Below are 20095 nucleotides of genomic sequence, written 5' to 3'. Positions count from 1 at the left end.
TCCTGAATTGGTGGGCGGATTCTTTACTACTGAGCCACCAGGGAAGCCCTTTAAAATTTTGTCCATTCTAACATAAGAGCTGTGGTACCTCACTGTAGTTTTAATTTTGCCTTTCCTATTGATTAATTATGCTTTTTAAATGAACTTATATATCATCCACCAAAGACATTTATTGGTGAAGTGTGTGCTCGATCTTTTGCTCACTTAAAAAGCAAATTATTTTATTATTGTGTCTTAATATTGTATTATTGTATAACAATATATTATAATTATATTATTGTAAAATAATATAATTATTTTATATGTATCAGATATATAAAAATATATATCTGGATATAAGGCCTTTGTTAAATATATGTTTTGCAAATATTTCCTCCTAATCTGTGGTTTACTTTATCATTTTCTTAACAGTGTCTCTGTGAAGGACCAAAGTTTTAAACCCTGGCTAAATCCAACTTATTAATTTTTTATTTTTATATATCATGTTTTTTTGTATTGTATGTGTGCTTTTTGTATTGTGTGTAAGAGTTCTTTGCCTAACCAAAGGTCACAAAGATTTTCTCCTATATTTTCTTTTCAAAATTTCAAAATTTAACTTTTATATTACTATCCATTTGGGGTTAATTTTTTGTAAATGGTGTGAGATATGGATTGAGGTTCAAGTTTTTTTTACATACAGATATTCAATTGTTCCAGCATCATTTGTTGGAAAGATTCTCCACTGAATAACTTTTGCAGTTCTGTCAAAAATCAGTTGGTCATGTGTGAATTTATTTCTGGACTTTCTATTCTGTTTCATTAATTTATGTATCTTTTCTTTAACCAGCTTCATTAACTATGGCCTTATAGTAAGTGTTACAATCAGTTTAATGTAAACTCTCCAACACTCATTTTCATTTTTGAAATTGTTTTTGGCTGTTCTCATTCTTCCACTTTTCCATAGGAATTTTAGTATCAGTGTGTGAATTTCTACAATACATCCTGGTAACACTGAATGGGATAGTGTTAAGTTTGTAAGTCTACTTGGGGAGAAGCGTACATGGCATATCTCCCCATTCATTTAGCTCCTTTTTGTTCTGAAGTTTGCAGTATACAGATCTTACACATATTGTTCACTTTATACGTAGGCATTTCATGCTTTTAGGTACTATTAAAATAGTTCTTTTTCAGTTTCAATTGTTCATTGCCAGTGTATAAACATATAATTGATTTTTGTATACTGATCATGTATCCTGTGATCTTGCTAAACTCACTTATTCTAGTGTTTTTTTTTTTGTGGGAGAGGGTAGATTCTGGAATTTTCTACATTGATAGTCATGTTATCTGTAAAAAGAGACAGTTTTATTTTTTCCTTTTTGCTCTCTATGCCTAGATTTTGTAGGTGGTTTAAACTGCTATTTTACCTAGAACATTTTATTTTTAGAAAATATTTTAATAAGATTAAGTCCTTGCCAAATGGTCTTTTTTGAATAATTAAAAAGGATTAGATTCCAAAGGCCTGGGCCCAACTAGATATTGGACTTGGGTTGAGTTGTAGGTTCATACCTGTTTTTACCTCAAATTCTTCTTTCAGGATGTGGCTTATCTTTCCTCATAGCTCATTGACATCCTCTAGCATCACACTAGAGAATGGGCATGAATATGCTTTGCATTTACAGAATCAAAGAGGTTCCCATCACCACTAGAATTCTTAACTTGGGCAATTGCCCAGGATCACCGGGTACTGACATCACCCTGATGCTTATGAGAGACGAAGCTCCCGGGGGTTGCATTTACATGATGGACTTAATTCTAATCTACATTTAGGGCCAGCTCTTCTTAAGGAGAACTAAGACCCCAAAGAACAGTCCTGTGATGGTTGACTATGTGTAGGCCAAACTCACGCCTCTTCTTTCCCCAACCCCACAGGGTCCCGAGCCGTTTGTTTCTTCTGCTCTGCCATGTGGAAGGCCTTTACAATTTTCACCCTTCAGAGCTAGGCTACAAGATGATGATTAGGACATGTTATACAGCTTTGGTTTTTGCTTAATAGTGGCCAGTTATTTTCCTATTTTGGTTTGGCCAATGGCCAGATGGGGCCAATGGGGATGATATGCAGAGTAGGTCATGTAGCCAGAGGACCCCCATGTCTGCAGAGTCGTCATTGCTTCAGTGGGAAGGAGCCTGGGAATGGCCAGCAGAGGCCAACTCCAATGTGAGCTCAGCTAGTACATTTGACACCCCAGGGTCCATCTCCCTTGCTGGAGGGTGCAGGAGTCGTGGGAGCAGGGATTCTTTTTTTTTTTCTTTTTGTTTTAAATATTTATTTATTTGGCTGTATCAGGTCTTAATCGTGACACATGGGATCTTTAGCTGTGGCATATGGGATCTAGTTCCCTGACCTGGGATTGAACCCAGGCCCCCTGCATTAGGAACACAGAATCTTAGCCACTGAACCACCAGGGAAGTTCTGGGCTGTATCTAATACTCACAACCCCAGGGCCCAGTCAGTCCAGCCCGGTGGAAAGGTCAAACCTCAGCATCAGATTTGAGGCTAAGCACAGCTGCCTGTCCAAGTCACTTATTCTCTTAAAGCTGTGTTTTTCCCATCTGTGACATGTGGCTATTATCTACCTTATTTGTGATCATGGTAAAATGCTTAGTTCATCATTTTCTACTACTAGTAAGTGGCTCTTATTAGAACTTTTATTTAACAGATATACTGTGTCACTCAATCCTAACTACTAGCAAGTCTTCCCCAACTTGGTTGCTTCCCTTGGTTGAGAAGGAACTCAGGGGCTGCTGCTGCGCAGGTTGGACACAGGGGAGCCCGTGACATAACCAGGTGCTCAGAGTATCTAAGATGCTAAATGGTCTCTGTGCAGTGGTCTCTGTGCAGTGGTAACTGCAGAGGTGGTACCCAGGCTACATGAGCATACACACGAGTGTCAGCATCCAGGGTTTTATATTCAGCAGGATCTATAGGACGTTCTAATGTGAACATGTCTGGAAGGCATGGAAAAGATCCAGAAGACAGATTCTCTTCCTAAATGTCAAGAGACGTGTTCCAACCTATCAGGCTACAATTCACTAGGCAAGTTTCAGCAAAGTATTTCTTCATTGTTTTTCCCGGTGTCCTGGGTCCTTTCTGATGGGCATTAGCACTTGCCATATAATTTGGGGTTTGGGAGAATGCTGTTGTTAACACTTTATTTTTATTTTGAATTTTATTTTGAATTTTTCAAAGTCCCCAAATTATAGGAAAAGCTGTGATCCTCATAAGGTTAGTCTCTGGTGGAAAAATGCATATTCCTGATGCACCTGTCTTGGTATTTTTTTTCTTATTTATTTTTTACATTAAGAACTTTGGTGATATTCTGAAACTATTTGACATGACCTCATTTTGAAGGTAACCACATAGACTTCTGCAGTCTAACTAATTTAACCCCTCAGTTGGAGAATAAACTTTCAAGCAATAGTATTTTGGGATCACATATTTATAATGATTACATATTTATCAGGAAATAACTGGGTGTTATCTCCTTCTTGAAAAGTCTATTCTGCATCAAAATAGGAACTCATCAATATGGCCACAATTTTATAATGTGCATACACACCCCTATGTGTATTTGTGTGTATGCTCACGTGTGCATGTCTATAGGCAGTAAAACTAGCTTTTTCTAGAAGTGGTGGTATTTTGATTTTCTTTGTGTTTTTCTGTATTTCAAAATATTTGCAATGATTAAACATAAAAACAATAATCACTGGACATAAAGACAGAAGAGGTTTTAAAGAATATCTTTCCCAGGCTCAGGCCCAAAATATAAAATCTTATTATAAAATAAAAAAATATTATCATATTATTTTGGCCAGATACTTCCAGAAAGTGAGAAATTAAAGAGAGATTTTTAAGGCTGAGTTTACCAGACGTGATCACCTCAAACGTAGTCTATAAATCTACAGTTCCATTAACCGAGCCCCGAGAAAGGACACATCGCTCAGCGATGCTGACGGCTCTTCTGTTTCTTTTTGTTAACCAGATTGAAAAGGAAGACCAAGCCGACCCCTCGGAAGAAGTGATGGAGGAGTTTCAAGTGAACGGTCGGCCTCAGCTCCTGGACTCACTGCTTCTCGACGCACGTGCCCTGGGACAGGTCACCCGGCTTTGAATATGACGCAGGGGCCGCCACCTGCTGATGTGGCCAGAGCCGATGCCCACAGTCCCCGTGGGGCGGGCGCTGCCGGGCAGCCTGCCTGGAGGTGAGAGGGGACACCTCTGTGCGTTAGGCTCCAGGCGGTGGGTCCCCGCAGCACCCTTTGGTCTCAGCCACAGTCCTGTCCCCTGAAGGATGTACACAGGCTTTCAGGATCTCTGGAGCAGGATGGCCCCACTGCCAGCCCATATGTTGTCATTCAACCTCAAGACGCCTCCGTGCCTAGCATCTTGTTGCCTAGGCTGACTTTTAATCCTGGCTTCCTTCTTTGTCATTAGCCCTCTGCCTGGGCTCCTCTGTCCCCCTGCGCCCTTTGGTCTCCATCTGACCTCCTTAATCAGTCCCTGTACTAGCTCACAGTCAGAGGCCCAGTTGGCTTCAAGTGTGGAAGATTCAAGTTCTTTTGTAATAAGACATTAGGCTGCCAAATGGTCCGGAGATGCAAAGAGATTCCCAGGGAGGGTAGGAGCTGTCTAGATGCCAGAGGCGGCCAATGTGCTGGGTCAGAAGCTGGAGAAAAGTCTGAGGAAGGCGCTCCCTCCCACCCCCAGGCCCCTGTCTCCAGCCTCACACAGGGATCTGTGGGTGTCACCCCTCCTGGGTGACAGCAAATACTCTCAGGAAACCATCTAAGTCCAACCCCTCTATGCTATGCTATGCTATGCTAAGTCACTTCAGTCGTGTCCGACTCTGTGTGACCCCATAGATGGTAGCCTACCAGGCTCCCCTGTCCCTGGGATTCTCCAGGCAAGAACACTGGAGTGGGTTGCCATTTCCTTCTCCAATGCATGAAAGTGAAAGGTGAAAGTGAAGTCGCTCAGTCGTGCCGACTCTTAGCGACCCCATGGACTGCAGCCCACCAGGCTCCTCCGTCCATGGGATTTTCCAGGCAAGAGTACTGGAGTGGGGTGCCATAACCCCTCTGGACAGTCTCAACTCCAGCACTACCTGCTCTGTAAAATGTGAAACCCTGGGCAAGTAATCTGGGCTCAGAACCCTGGCCGCCTCCCCTCTCCCGAAGGCTCAGAGACAAGGCAGCTAAGTCGGCCCCTTGGGAGGCAGCGCTGCTGTTTTCCCCCCTCCCCACCTCAGGACACAGGCAGACCCCAGGGCACCTTCGCAGGGCCAGAAAGGGTGCTCAGAGAGTTGTTGTTCTCAGGCCATGGAGCCCCAGATTCCTTGGGGAGGGCTGAGACCTACCCCCCTACCCCCCACCCCCGCTGTCTGTGCCTGGACCCCTTTATATACTGTAGAGGGATGAGGAAAGCTAGGAGAGGAACTTGGCTTTTGGGAGAGGAGAATTAAGCCAGGGGAGGGGTGAGTTGGGGCAGCTGAGCAGTCCAAGACTTCCCTCCCTGTGTGTGAACCCACTCCGTGGGGTGTGGGGGTCTGAAGCCAGTTATCATGGAGCAGGGTTGGGGTTGACTTCTCATCTTTTTGATTTGTTCCCACTATCCGTAACCCTAGGCTCTTGAAAAGGACGTTTTAATCTTGAGGATGGATTCTTGATCAGGGCCATAGGAACTTACTCCCTCACTCCACTCTGGTTCTACTATACTCCCTATACATATGCACATGTTGGGGGGCAATGCCCCCAGGTAAACAGAGGACCCTCAGATCACCTGGTGCTCCTATGGATTGGTGTGTGTGTGTGTGTGTGTGTGTGTGTGTTTAGAAACTTGGCTTTGGGAGAATATCTTTGGGCTTGTCTTCGCTCCCAGGCACAAATACTGGAGAGCCCCTCTGAGTTCTATGTCAATCCCACGGCCCTGGAGGACCCTGAGCACTGAAGCTGATCATGAGAGAAGACCACGCTCCCTTCAGGGCTGACCTTGATGTAGGATTCCACTGTGTAACCCAGCAGTGGCCTTGCAGGAGCACCCCTCCTTAGGCTACTTTCCCTACCCAGCTCAGAGAGGAGGGATGGAAGGAGAGAGTTGAGGGCATCCATCTCTCTTCAGGCTCCAGTGGGGTCCATTCCAGAAGGCTATTCCAACTTGTTTTTGCCAATGTGCCTATTGGTTTCTAAAACCAGGGTTGAAGGGTGGAGGATACAGGGAACAGATCCTTCTCCCAGTCCCCCACCCCTCCAACCCTCATGAGGCTGGAGGAGGGAAGGCAGAGCCAGGCCCCAACCACAAAGGGTACAGAGCCCATTGTTCTTCCAGACTTGGTCCACTTTGCTTGTGACTCAGAAGCCCTTTCGCTACCGAGCAAGACCACACTCTCTTGCCTCTTTCTGGTCTCTGCTTTTGTACGTGTAAGTGATATGTTGTCATATCTGTTAAGTGCTTGTGCCAACCTCAGGGCTCTATTCTTACTGTTCATTCTGCCTGTGATGTTCTGGCCCAAGATCTTTGCACTAATGCCTTCAACTCAAATACCATGTCAGAGAGGCTTCCCTGGGAAGTCAGTGTGGTTTCCATAGTTACGCTCTACCGCATTGCTCTAGCAGTGATCACCTTCTTGAACCATCTTGTTCATATAGTTACTTGTTTATTACTTGGGACCCCACCTCCTTCTAATGTAAACTCCACAACTGCCATACTTGTTTACTGCCACATTCTAAGCTCCCAACACTAGTAAGATCTCAATAAATGCTTGTTGACTGAATGGGTGTTTGTTTGTTATTCTTAAAATAGGCATAATTTTCCAAAAGTTCAGAGAGAGAAGTCAAAGGTGTCTATTGTATTCAGCAGCAAGGAACCTTCTAGGGTGTGACTCTGTAGGGCATCCTCTGTGAGAGTCCATGGGAAGTGAGAACAGAAATTGGGCAAGGAAGATGCAACTCCCTCAACTCAGCTCCACCAGGAAGGGAGGCAGAGGAGGGGACCATAGCAGGGGTGTTCCATGAGGCCAGCTGACCCCTGGCATGTTGAACGCTGCTGGGAAGGAGGCAGCGGAGTGGGTGTAAGGAGGAGGAGGAGAAGATAACTGGTGGAGTCAGGAACTGAGCAAACTCTGGGAGATGGTGACAGACAGGGAAGCCTAGCATGCTGTAGTCCGTGGGGTTGTGAAGAGTCAGACATGACTTAGTGGCTGAATAACAGGAAGTGAGGAGGCTGGCTAGAGGAAGCCAGGGCACAGGTGAGGGCATCAGGTGTGGAGCAGGGGTTCCTTCTCATCAGCAAAAAGGAAAGGACAGCATGGGTTCTGGTGGGTTTGCAGGGTCAGTGACAGGAGCCTGAGGCAGTTCCTGCCGTGGCTTTGATTTCTACTGGAGTAGGAGGGAAGGTGCCCTGTTCACAAATGGGGGTGATGGTGGTGCTGTTAGGGGTCAGAGATATGAGGAGAGTGGAGAGGATTATAAAGAAATCACTTTATCTAAGGTCTTTGAAATCTTCTTAAACCTTTCTCCAGATGAATTTCATTAATTAAGTTACAATTCAAGGCAATATCTTGACACTAAGTTGTTGTCTGTAATGTCACATTTAAAGGTGAATCTAAGATCTAAATCTGAGACTCGGGTGGTCTCAGGAGAGGAAGATGGAAGAGTTGGAGAGGAAGGGCAGAGTTTAATCTCCCCAAAGAATATAGAATTACAAGGAAGCTTTCACTATGGGAAGCTACAAAAACGCTGACACATCACAGTGAGATGGGGCTGTGCTGTGGGACAGTAACTTGCTGAGTGTCCATCTGGGTTGCTGTTCAGACACCAGAGAAATGTGAAAACTTATTCTCCCAGGAGAGCTTCTTGCCTGACTCCATAGCATACACGTCAACCCCATTAATAACATCATAACAGGTACTTACTATCTCTACTGAAATAAAATGAAGTATTTTTAACAAACAAAGATGCTGCTGTTGGCCCAAGAGTGGGGTGTTTTATTTGCAATTCGGAAAGATTTTGCCTACTGATTCTTCTTATTCGTAACACAGATACACACTTGCAAGAATGCTGGGTAAGGATCGTGATAACATTTTTTTGTTGAGTATCAATGATTTATCTATCCTGTGCCACATAGAGTTTCATGTTTGTAAATAGGAGAAGTTGGTTATGGCCTCCATGGCCATTGAATCATGACCTTGACCTTATTGCTATTATGTTGCAAACTGAAAGTTGCCAAATTGAGCTTGGTGAAACCCTGGGGTACTTGGAGATGCCACCTTATGAGATAAGTGGGAAGGAGAACCAACAAGGATCCAGGCCACCTCCATGTCAACTAAAGCAGCTTTTAGGGTCTATGTTGATTTCTAATTTTATATAGATAAAGGGTCCCACTAGGGTAAAAGAGTCCAACAGTCTCTACTTTCATGGCTAAAGCAGAAAAAAAAATTTTTTTTTTTTTGGCCTTGCCGTGGGGCTTATAGGATCTGAGTTCCCTGACCAGGGATTGAACCTATGCCCCGGAAGTGAAAGTGCCAAATCCTAACCACTGGACCAGTAGGGAATTCTCAAATATTGATAGAATACTTATGATGGTAATTTTCTAAGTTATTTCTTGAAGAGTGTATTCTTTGGCAGTGACATTATAGATTTAGGTTCAGTTGATGGGTAAGGGTATTTCAATGACTACTTATTTCCTCTAAGGCAACATTCATGTACCATCGAGTTGAGTGTTTTGACTTTTGATCAAGGTTTATCCAATATTTGGATGAGCAAAAGAACATAGATTAGCCAATAGTTCTGATAATTATTTTCCTTTTAAGCAAATTGATATAAAAGTTTTATATTCAACATGGATCATATTCAAACTCATCTCTGTTGCACAAGATACATTAACTGTATAAACTATATTAATAGTACATAAAACAGGTTTGAGGAGAGTGGAGAAAATGAAAGGTGAAAGCTCAAGGGGTGGTCTTCATAGCAAATCAAATATCTATCAGATTTGAGTCATTTGGTTCAAAAAGATCTCTTAACAATAAAACTAAATTCTGAGCTATGCTCAATCTCTAAGTCATGTCTGACTCTTTTTGACCCCTTGGGCTGTAGCCCATCAGGCTCCTCTGTCCATGGACTTTTCCAGGCAAGAATACTGGAGTGGGTTGCCATTTCCTCCTCCAGGGGATTTTTCCCGACCCAGGGATCAAACCCACATCTGCTGTCTCCCCTCCATTGACAGGTGGGCTCTTTACCACTGAGCCATCTGGGAAGCCTGAGTTCTAAGACAGTGTTCACCTAATTACCAAAATAACATTCATAGTGGATTTTGAAGCATCCCAACATATCCTGAGGCTGGAGTCTTGGGGGAGCAGGTGGTAATATCAGGAGAAGCTCCTTTCTAGAACCCATGCTATGCTAAGTCACTTCAGTCGTGTCCGACTCTGTGCGACCCCATAGACGGCAGCCCACCAGGCTCCCCCATCCCTGGGATTCTCCAGGCAAGAACATTGGAGTGGGTTGCCATTTCCTTCTCCAATGCATGAAAGTGAAAAGTGAAAGTGAAGTCGCTCAGTCATGTCGGACTCTTAGCGACCCCATGGATTGCAGCCTAACAGGCTCCTCCGTCCATGGGATTTTCCAGGCAAGAGTATTGGAGTAGGGTGCCATTGCCTTCTCTGTTAGAACCCATAGGCTGCATGTATTCTGTAGTGAGAGAATGAATGATAATCTCAAGTAAGGAAGGTCAAGAAAGAAGGTACTTTCTTATAGCAAGAGGGTCTATGTTTCTAAAATTTCCTATAGCAAAAAGATATAAGCTCACTAGGAAGAAAGATTGGGAATGTGTGGGTCCATGTTTGAGAAGGTGGCTGATGGCAATGTTAGTCATTTTTGTGTTGAGTTAATGGCAGATATTCCTGGTGAAGATGGGAAGTTATTGGCACCGCCATTAGCTAAGCCAGCCCTCCCTGGAGAAAGTTAAGAGCTCTTAGGGCCATTCTTTGTCAGTGAAGCCAGGGCCAATATTAGTTGCTGATATTTTATCAGATCCTGAAAATAGTTTCTTGGCCCAGGTGATGGTCCAAGCATAGCCCTGTGTTGTCTACCAAGCAAGTCTGTTTGATTAGCGATGAAGTGGAGAAATCCCCATTGTGTTCACCATTAAGGAGGGCTGGGTAGTCTGTCATTCAGAGAGTGTGGGATTCAACAGACATTCTGGCAGTTTTTCATCAAGTCATGTTTACAAATCAAAAGCAAAGCTTTTCCTGATACCTCATAGGTACCTCTACCCAGGTGTTGCCCATTCACAGATAATTCACTTGTAGGCATGCCTCTTCCATAGCAAGAAGCAAGCGAAGGTCACAGTGGGGTCGAGTGCCCTGGTACTGCCAGGGCGTGTGCTCAGGGAGCCTGAGCTTCCAGGATGGCTCCCATCCTGGCTCCCAGGATGGCTCACTGATGGGAGTTACTTAGTGGTCTTCCTGGATTTGGTTAATTTCTGAGACCTCTGAAGTACATCCATCTTTGGCTTTGCTATCTGCAATTCCTGTCTCTGCAAGGCAGCATCTCTCTTCTCTCCAGGAAGAAATCTTGATGCATCAGGAATAAAAAGTCTGGTTTCTTGGGCTTTTTTTTTCACCACATGATGATCTAACAGATTTTTACATAATCTATCTTCACTATAATTCATCTTCCGTTTCTTGAATTCTCTGTGAACATCCCCTTCTGCAGCTGACAGCTTCTTTCTCTTCTGGCTTATAAGCTTTGTGAGTCAGACCCTTTAAGAGAATCTTAGTTTTCTGCTGATGGAGATCATTAAGGACCTCCACTGCCAGCTGCAAGATTTTGCATTTATTTTCAACCAGAGCTTTGCCTGCAAGCGATGAAAAAGAAAATCATTTTCCGACTTTTTTTCTTCCAGCTGATACCTCGCTGACACTTCATTATTTGGCTTGGAATGTAAATAGTGCCTGTTTTCTTCAACTCTTGTTACTGTGGATTTTGGTATCATCTACTTTCCTGACTTTTTTTTTTTTTTTTACAATGGTAATCTGCCAACCAAATCTTTATTTTTAAAACGATCCCATTCACTTCCTTCCCTATGGTTTTTCTCCTCTGATCTTTCATGACTAGGTTTTAGCTGCAGAGCATATTTATTGAGAACTTCAATGCCATTATTTTCCTAAGTCACAGCTTGTTCCCGAGATGTGAACTCTGACCTGATTTGCTCACCAGTCCCCATGGCCAGGGCTGGGAGGGTAGGAACAGCAAGGGGCAGAAGGGGGTCACCCTGCCTCCTCCAACGGCTTCCTCTCCTTCTAGCTCCTGTCTTCCTTTCATCTCTTTCCCTCTCTCATCTGTTTTTCTACAGTTTAAATTCACAGAAGATCTTGGTGCTTAGATTTCTAGCAGAGCTACTAACAATTTTTACACATTTTTATTGCTTTGGGTTTCACAATGTCTTCGCTGCCTTCTCCAGACACTGTTCTCAGCTGTTCATGGAGATTCTGCCCAAATCAGCATGTTGATTCGTGCAGGCCCCCACCATCAGGTGACCGAGAGTGATGCCGAGAGGGGTGCTGACCCACACCCGCGTGTATTCTGGCTCCAGGTCTCTCCAATCCCTATCCTACACTTCCCTAACTGGCCTTGCCCAGGTGCCATCATGTCAGGCTCTCTTGAGTCACGATGGTTGTGTCACTACTGAATCTGCCTCCTTAACTTGCTTTCACCCACAGTCTTAATTTGCAGCTACCTGCATCTTCTCCAGTCTCCAAAAGTCCTCCAAATACTTGAATCCGGCTCCTCAGATGACAACTTCCCTTTTCTTCTGGTGTACGTTTCCCTTCAGTGAGCTCTCGAAGTCCTAGTAAGAGAATCTCTGGAGTCCAAAGGAGGAGCTGGGGGCATTTAGCACCAAACTGGTGTGTGTGTGTGCGTGCATGTGTGTGTCAGAGACAGACAGGGAGACAGAGACAGAGTCTTTCTTTTTTGTGGCCTCTTTCCTTCTGCTGCTTCATGTGCTCTGGGGAGGCTGGCTCCCTTCCTTCCACCGCCTGACTCCCTGTCTCCCCTGTGCTCAAACTCATATGCAGATGGTGGGAGGTACTGGGTTCCCCGCAAGGGTAAACCCACTGGTGCTTCTTGCCCAAACAGGAGGAGGTTTGGTTGGCATGTCATTCCAATTCCCTCTCTCTTTTGACTTGTGAAACTCATGTTGCTGTGAAAGTGGAAAAGCTTTAGTGTACATATATCATCCAACAAAGTTTCCTAAAGCTACTTCTTAAAGCAGCTCTGTTTTTTGAACACTTCTAACCCCTACTGAGATATAACTGACTTAGAACAGTATTATACAGTGACTTTCTCCTACAGGGGATTCATTATGCCAATGAAATTGTTTAAACAAGGCCACTGTTTACATGGGGGCAAATCAGGGGTATATGTGTATGTACGTGTTTTCCCTTCCTAAATGGAGAGCTCATTTTGCCTCAAAATCTCAGCCCCCATTAAAACATTTTAGAGGACTACCTGACTTTTGCTCTCCACCCGTAATTTTTAGGAGCCCTCCTTTCACATATGACCCTGGAGCAGTAAGGACTTTTATATTTATACCTAAGAGATCAAAACAAAAGGGTCTGTCCTCAAGTTCACAGATAAGTCTGCGCATCCCCAGAGTCATTGGCCAACAAGGTCAGTATTTGCTGACTGAGTAAATAACGAAAATATATTGAAAAAATTATTTAGAGGCTTATTGAGTAGTATGGAAGTAAAGACTCAGAAATGAAAATGCCAACCAGCGGGCAGAGGGTCCAGATGACAACCTGAGATGCTCAGGGTCACAAAACTCTTTCAGAGAATAGTAGAGCAGACCTAATACTGCACTGCCATCTCCCCTCACCCTCCAGCTCACTTACTCAGTGATTACAGCTGTGACTTTGACAAACAGGCGATTATTTTCCATGCCCTGGCCCTAGTGAGGAACAAGGCATTTTACTTGAGGGTCTGTAGCCAGAGACTCTATGCCAAGGAAAGACCAAATATGAACTCATGTTATCAGTTCAGAGCAAAAGAAATGGGCAGAGTCATTCTTCTGTTGCAGGGTCCTCTGTCTCCATTAGAGTATCTAGAAGGAGATAATGATGTCAGACCCCACATGTGGATCCTTGCCACTGTTCCCCAGAGTAACTCTTATGATCAAGGTACCTGATTTTACTTAAGCTATGGCTTTCAGAAAATAAGAATCTACTGAGCTAAAATTCTTCGATTTTTCAAATCCTTTTTTCTCTGCCCCGAGCAATATAACTATGAATATTTCTATTTAGGCTTTATCCACAATAAATATAAAGTAAGATTTCATTTGAATATGTTAACCTCTCAGTATAATATATATCTGGATTTTTAAAAAATTATCTGATTTCTAAACATACATTCAGTTTCTTGATATTTCTTATCTTGCTGTCTACACCTTTACTTTGCAAAATTTTAATACCTTCACATAAGAGCAAATATAGTAAATTAGTAAGTTTTTCAATTGCTGGCATTGAAAATAGAGGCTCAAAGAAAGTTTCAGGAAAATGGACAAAAATCCTGGATTCTGGAAAGGGCATTTATAACAAAAACTGACTCAGACATGTCTTGTTTCTCATCAGCTGTATGACTTGGGTCAAGTCATTCAACTCATCAGTGCCGTGGTTTATTTGTGAACGGGAAAGGATGATGCCTCCCTTACCTTCACTTTCTCACAGGGCTACTGTGCAGAGTGAAGAAGATGAACTTTTTGAATCTAAAAGATTTAGCACACTAAGATGGAAATAAATTTTTGGAGGGGCTACTTTCAGAGGCTAGTTGACAGAGGTCGGCTTACCACTTTTCAGTCATCTAGAATGCCAGGAACTTGGCTGCTATGATGACTGCTGTGATCAGAGTCTAGCCAATCTGTTTATTGATACAGAACAAGGCCTGGAACCATACTGGGCTGAGAAAAGGATATCTTGGTCCCTGACTCTGGACCTAGACTCATGCATGCCTAGGGCTGAGCAAAGTGAACCAAGTTCCCTGAGGTGGGGCAGGCTTTTGGAACAGGAAATACATGGCTTAACCAGAGCACTCTGCCTTGCCAAGTGGTATTTACAATCCTAGGGTAGAGTGAAAGGGCACTGAACAAAGGAAAGGACCAATCACGTGGCCAGAAGGCATGAGGTTCTAGCATGTGCCCAGCTTCAGACACCCACCCATCCTTTCAGTCAAGGAACAGTATCTATTTCTGAAGAAGGTGGGGAAGTCAATTGAGATGCACAGACGCAACCACTGGGAAAATACTTTAGAGTTCTCATCTGACAGGTTTTTTTTTCCCCCCTCTCTCAACAGCATTTTGAAAATACTGTCCTGTGGTCTGTTGACCTCTATAATTGCCAATGAGAAATATGCTGTCCTTCCATTGTAAGTAAATTGTATTTTTTCTTTGGTTACTTTTAAAGACTTTTCTCTTTGTCTTCACTATAATGTCACTAAGTATGGATTTATTTTTATTTATTTTGCTCAGGACTCAAGTTTCTTTCAATTTGAAGAAAGTGGCATCTTTCTTCAGGGATGTGTAATAAAACCACAAGATATTGTTGTACAACCATGATAAAGGCAAAAATAAAAATTATCAGTTGTTGGCCAGGATGTGGGAAAAATTCAAGCCACTGTTGAGAATTTGTAAATTATTACAACATTTCTGGGGTGCAATCTGGGGGTACCAGCAAAATAAGATACTGTATAGCCTATGATCAAGTAATTATGATATTAGGCACCAATCCTGAGAAAACTTGCATTCATAGAAAAAGGAGATACAAGTACATCTGTTCAGTGAAGCATTGCTTACCATTGGGGGAGAAAAGAGAAAGAAATTAATCAAAATGTCCATCAATAGGAGAATCAATAATGTAATATCCAATAAATAAATCCTGAACAGCAGTTAAGTGAATCAAGTATTCTCATACCAGGTAGATAAATTTGGAAGACAAAATGAGGAATATAAAAAATAGATGGTAAATGCAGTGATGCCCTATGTATAGATTTTAACCACCCACAAAGCTATAATTGTCCAATATGCAGAAACAGTAAGATCTCTCACTCTCTAGGGTGCAACAAAATTAAAAAAAAAAAAAAAAGAGAGAGAGAGACAATAAAAGGCAATCCAAGAAATATCTATCCTCTTGGAAACCAAAAAGAAGATCTGAAATAATTCCTGGCTTGAAGAAATAACAGAAATTAAAGGCTGTATAGAAGTGGTCAATAGTAATAGCCAGACACAAATGTGCTTGGGGAGGTAAGGGGGATAAATGACCAACCTGGGGTCTCTCCAGGCTTAAAAGTCTTAGAAAACAAAGATACTTGTTTGGAGTCCATTTTTAAAAATCTGAGTTGAGCTGTGGTTTCTGACAGGGGAAAAGGGGAAGGTTAGAATATACTCCTCCCTCCCAAGCTTCCCTTGGTGACAGGCAGGAAGGCACAGCAGAGGATAATGGAACGTAGTAGAATGTGGAGGGATGTAAAATGGGCAGTACTAGGTGGAGGGAAGCTCAGAGCAAGGAGAGCGAGGGTACGTGGGCCTGCCCGGCGCTGGGGGCTGGGACGGCCAAGCACAAATGCCTGAAGTAAGTACCAACAAGGCCACGGATCCGTGTCCCTGAGTGGGCACGCCAGACGGCGCCAGGCTTGAGGGGCACGTGAGGAGCTGGGGGAGCGATGCCAGGGGAAGTCCTGCTTGAGGTGGGGGCTGGGTGAGAGGGAGTGCCAGGAGCCGGGAGGAAGCATGCGAGACTCAGATGGGCTGTAGCTCAGAACACCATCCTCCCGGAGAGTGGAAGTCAGCCAAGTACTATCCTGAGGCAGCTGGAAGGAGAGAGTGCCCTGGCTTCCTCACGTAGGGAGGTCACTTCTCTGTGAAAGTGGTGATGTTAATAACAGGCAGGGAATCGAACGACACAGAACTTTCAGATAGACATGCTTCCTGCCTACATTCAGGTGCTAAACGACCAACCAAATGAGAACCTCTAATGAACAGTTTCCAAGGATGAGAAATCCGAGGTCATTACATTCCTGGGAATAACACCCGGGGTGCCATGACAGACTACCAGAAAGCACAGATTAGTGGGCCAGCCCCACTCAGACCCAGTGAGGAAACTTCATGTTCTTTTAGCTCGTTTTAGATCTTGGCAAAGCCAGACCCCATGCTCCAAGCTTGCTGGGTTCTACCCTTCATATCATCTAGGAGATACAACAAGGTTACTACAGAATGTGACGTTGAGGAGAGAGCATGGTGTATACTAATTCATGTAGAAATTGTATATCAGCACAGAAATGTTAATAACTAGAAATGACTGAATTTTCTATGTTGTCTGTTGTGGAAATAAAGGCTGCTGTGAGGTGGATCAAAAATTATCTGGAAATTACTTGAAACTGATGAATAACTAAACAGAATGATAACTAAAATGTACCATAATCCAACTGTATTTTGTATCTTTTAATGATTGGTTCTGGGGAGCCCTATGCAGTGAACATTACAAAAATCACATGAAGCTCCCAAAGCTACTCTCGGTAAATTTCTTGAGTGGGAATTCCCAACTGTAATGTTTGGCGTATTATTCTGATAGTTCTCTATGTCAATTGATTTTGTTTTGACATTTTGACTGTTTTTGGGAAAACTGAGGTGTGTACCATAAATTGTCTTGATACATGCTTAAATTGTGATTCTCTGGGTGGAAAGTCCTGGTTGATAGCGTTTGCCAATTTTCGTGCTGTAAATACTTCCATTATGGCTGGCTGCAAGCTACAAAGGCGGTATCGCTGAGTGAAGAACTGGGAGGAGGTGCACGAAGTGGATCCTTGAGGGTCGGTACAGGACACTGTATATACCTGTGGGCCTGTGTAAAACTACAATTTTTTACTAAACATATTGCCCCATAACTATACAAAGGCGTTAGTGGAAGAAAAAATAAAAGGAAAAATAAATTCCAACTGGGAGCTCAAACAGAGAAAACTGGCAGAGGATTTTTAAAAAAACTTTGTCTATATTCTACATTTTATTATTATCTTTTATTAAGCATCTATGTTTCACCCTGAGTGTTCTGAACTCTTCGTTTCTTTGGTGTTCCCCTGGATAGAGGCTAGGGTTTCCTCTCCTTTCAGATATTGGTGCTAAGACGATGCTGACCAAAGAATCGATGGGACCTGCTCACCGTGAAGCCAGTTTCAGGATGGCCGAACTGATGGTGGAGACAGAAGAGAAGACACAGAGCCTCCTGAGTTTGGGGACGCGATGTTGATATTTAGATGTATGGTTTGGTATGATAATGTATTACTTTAAAAAAATTAATGCTCATGAAAACAAGAAAAACCAGTTATTCAAAAATTGAAAAACAATGGAATAATAAACTCTTCTATTAGAGTAAGCCAAGAAGAAATTTATTAAACTTGAGATGAATTGGAAATTTCAATAAGAGTCCATGGACGTGTTTTTAAAGGAGGCTTTATCTGTTCTGTCCCTGCAGTGATTCATGCCATTGGATATTTTTGCTGCCATCTGTCAAACTCCAGTCAGAAAGTAGGACAAGCTTATTTGTAGAACTAGTGCTTATGGTTTCTAAAACTATTCTCCAGTGAGAGGGACAGATGCCCTTGGGGGATAGTTGACTCCATATTTCTGGGCAGGGGAAAAATTCAGGGTGAGTTTGTAAATTCTAGATGTCGAAAGAAAGCAAGGTTGCATCTGCAGCAACATGGGCAGACCTGGAGACTGGCATACTGAGTGAAGTAAGTCAGAGAAGGAGAAATAGCACATGACACCCCTCATAAGTGAAATCTAAAAAGCAGTGATACAAATGAACCTACAAAGCAGAAAGAGACTCACAGACTCCGACAATGAACTTACTCTCTAAGTTTGGTGGGGGTAGGGGAAAGGACGGAGGGAAGGGATAGTTAGGGAGTTGGGGATGGACATGTACACACTTCTGTATTCAAAATGGATAACCAAGGAGGCCCTACAACAGTAATGTTATATGGCACCTGGATGGGAGAGGGGTTGGGGGAGAATGGATACACATACATGCATGGCTGAGTCCCTTCACCGCTCATCTGAAACTATCACAACATTGTTAATCGGCTATACCCCAACTGAAAATAAAAAGTTTAAATTTAAAAAAAAAAGCAAGGTTGCATTAAGGTATCAGAGTCATAAATCCATAATGATTCAAAACAGAAGATAAAACAGAACTGCCTGAAAAAAATACAGCCAGTCTCTGAAATTGTTTACTGAAAAGGCTATGTGTGTGTGTGTGTGTGTGTGTGTGTGTGTGTGTGTATAGTCGCTCAGTGATAGACAACTCTCTGCAACCCCATGGACTGCAGCCCGCCAGGCTCCTCTGTCCATGGGATTCACCAGGCAAGAATACTGGAGTGGGTTGCCATGCCCTTCTCCAGACTGAAAAGGCTATATGTTGATTAATAAAAATTATGTGAGGCCTACACACAAGCAACAGTTTGAAAATGCAAGAAACTGTCTTTTTCTATAAGGAGATGAGCTCGTAACAGGACATAGTCATGGGACAATAGCAATATTCAAGATCTCTGTGAAATGTGGTTTATTTGATAGAAAAGCGAATTGGAGGGAGTCAGGATTTTTCATGATGCCAGGGGTGACTTTTAAAGAGTAGTTTCTCTTATCTTTCCAGCAATAAATTACAGTCTTTCCTAAGTACTGCCCACCGTGGTTGCATAGTGGAATAGTGGATAGTGGATAGAGGCACCCCCTGAAAATTGTTGGATTTTTAATCAAGTAGTCAACGCACATGCGCTGTGCATGTTATAGATATCATGCAGCTTATGGCCATTTGGGCTTCACAGGTGGCACAGTGGTACAGAAACCACCTGCCAATGCAGGAGATGCAGGTTCGATCCCTGGGTCAGGAAGATCCTCTGGAGGAGGGTATGGCAACCCACTCCTGTATTCTTGCCTGGAGAATCCCATGGACAGAGGAGTCTGGCGGGCTACAGTCCACGGGGTCACAGAGAGTCGGACACAACTGAGCACATGTGCACGCATGCTCGCACTCACACACACACACACACGTGATCATTATCCAACAATGATTTGCTTCGCACAGGCAGAGGCTCTACATCCTATTTCTACATTATTTTTACCACCCTGTGATTGTGTGCCTCAGCTGGCACATCAGAACCAGCTTTTCTCCCTGCAGTAACCCTCGCCGTGCCCCACTAGAAGAGGAGAAAATCTCAGAGATGTCAGAAAAATGTTAAGTGGACCCTGAAGAATAGACAACTCTGAGTCAGCAATATCAAATAGAAAGAAAGCATGATGGTAAAGTGTATCAATGCTAGTTTTAAAGTAAGAGGAGAAAAATAAAGGGAAAATGTGCCATAAAAACATAAATTTTACATAAGCATCTCTTTCTAAGGAGACTTTAAAATTAAGGGAGTATAGAAGGTAAGTGAAGGGACAGAAAGTAGAACAACAAGGGACAAGCTTGGTCATGAATAGATGAAGAGAAACGCCTGCGCTAACCGCAACCAAGAGCACAAAAATCAGGTGGAAAACAGGTCAATACAATGTCGACTGATGTCTATAAGAACTAAATGTATGAAAAAACAAATGAGGAAAAGGTCATTCAGACATGAATTGGTGCTGCTGAGAACATCTGGTTCTTTGCAAAATCAGTATCTTAGGCACATACTGTGCTTTACAGAAGATCGGAAGGAATCCACCCAGCAACAGGTTTATCATCAACAAAGGGGAGCAGGGTGTCAACCGTGCAAGGAGGAGGTCGAAGCCTCTTCCCAGAGGAGGTGCTGTGGGGGTGTGAAGGGGGCTGCTTTGAGCAAGAAGTCAGCACATGGAGGGGCTGCTCAGCGGCCGGCATCAGGAAGTAACGGGTGGAAATTGAGTGAGGAGGGCTTTGGGCTTTGTTTAAATGTGTAAGTCCAAGCATGGGTGTTTGTGAGCCTCTGAGCACTGCCCATGGTCGGTGTCAATCACGCAGGGCTGTGTCAATCACACGGGACTGGCAGCTTTCCC

General features: G+C 43.3%; 1 protein-coding gene across 5 annotated transcripts in view; it reads left to right on the top strand.

Annotated features, from left to right (window-relative positions):
* MOBP (myelin-associated oligodendrocyte basic protein) overlaps nt 1-17099 on the top strand; it is a 44779-nt gene extending 27680 nt beyond the window's left edge. For 3 of the 5 annotated variants that reach the window (XM_027522524.1, XM_027522517.1, XM_027522522.1), the window contains one exon: nt 4020-6806. In XM_027522524.1, coding sequence (XP_027378325.1) covers nt 4020-4059 — 40 coding nt within the window. In that variant the 3' untranslated portion in view covers nt 4060-6806. Of the gene's footprint in view, nt 1-4019; nt 6807-14385; nt 14458-14560 lie in introns of those variants that run through there. The other 2 variants (XR_003507738.1, XR_003507737.1) reach the window with 1 other exon arrangement.
* The last annotated feature ends 2996 nt before the right edge of the window (nt 17100-20095 follow it).

Source organism: Bos indicus x Bos taurus, chromosome 22 (genome assembly GCF_003369695.1).
Source record: "Bos indicus x Bos taurus breed Angus x Brahman F1 hybrid chromosome 22, Bos_hybrid_MaternalHap_v2.0, whole genome shotgun sequence".
In the NCBI taxonomy this organism is placed as follows: domain Eukaryota; kingdom Metazoa; phylum Chordata; class Mammalia; order Artiodactyla; family Bovidae; genus Bos; species Bos indicus x Bos taurus.
This window is presented reverse-complemented; position numbering and strand designations above follow the sequence as displayed.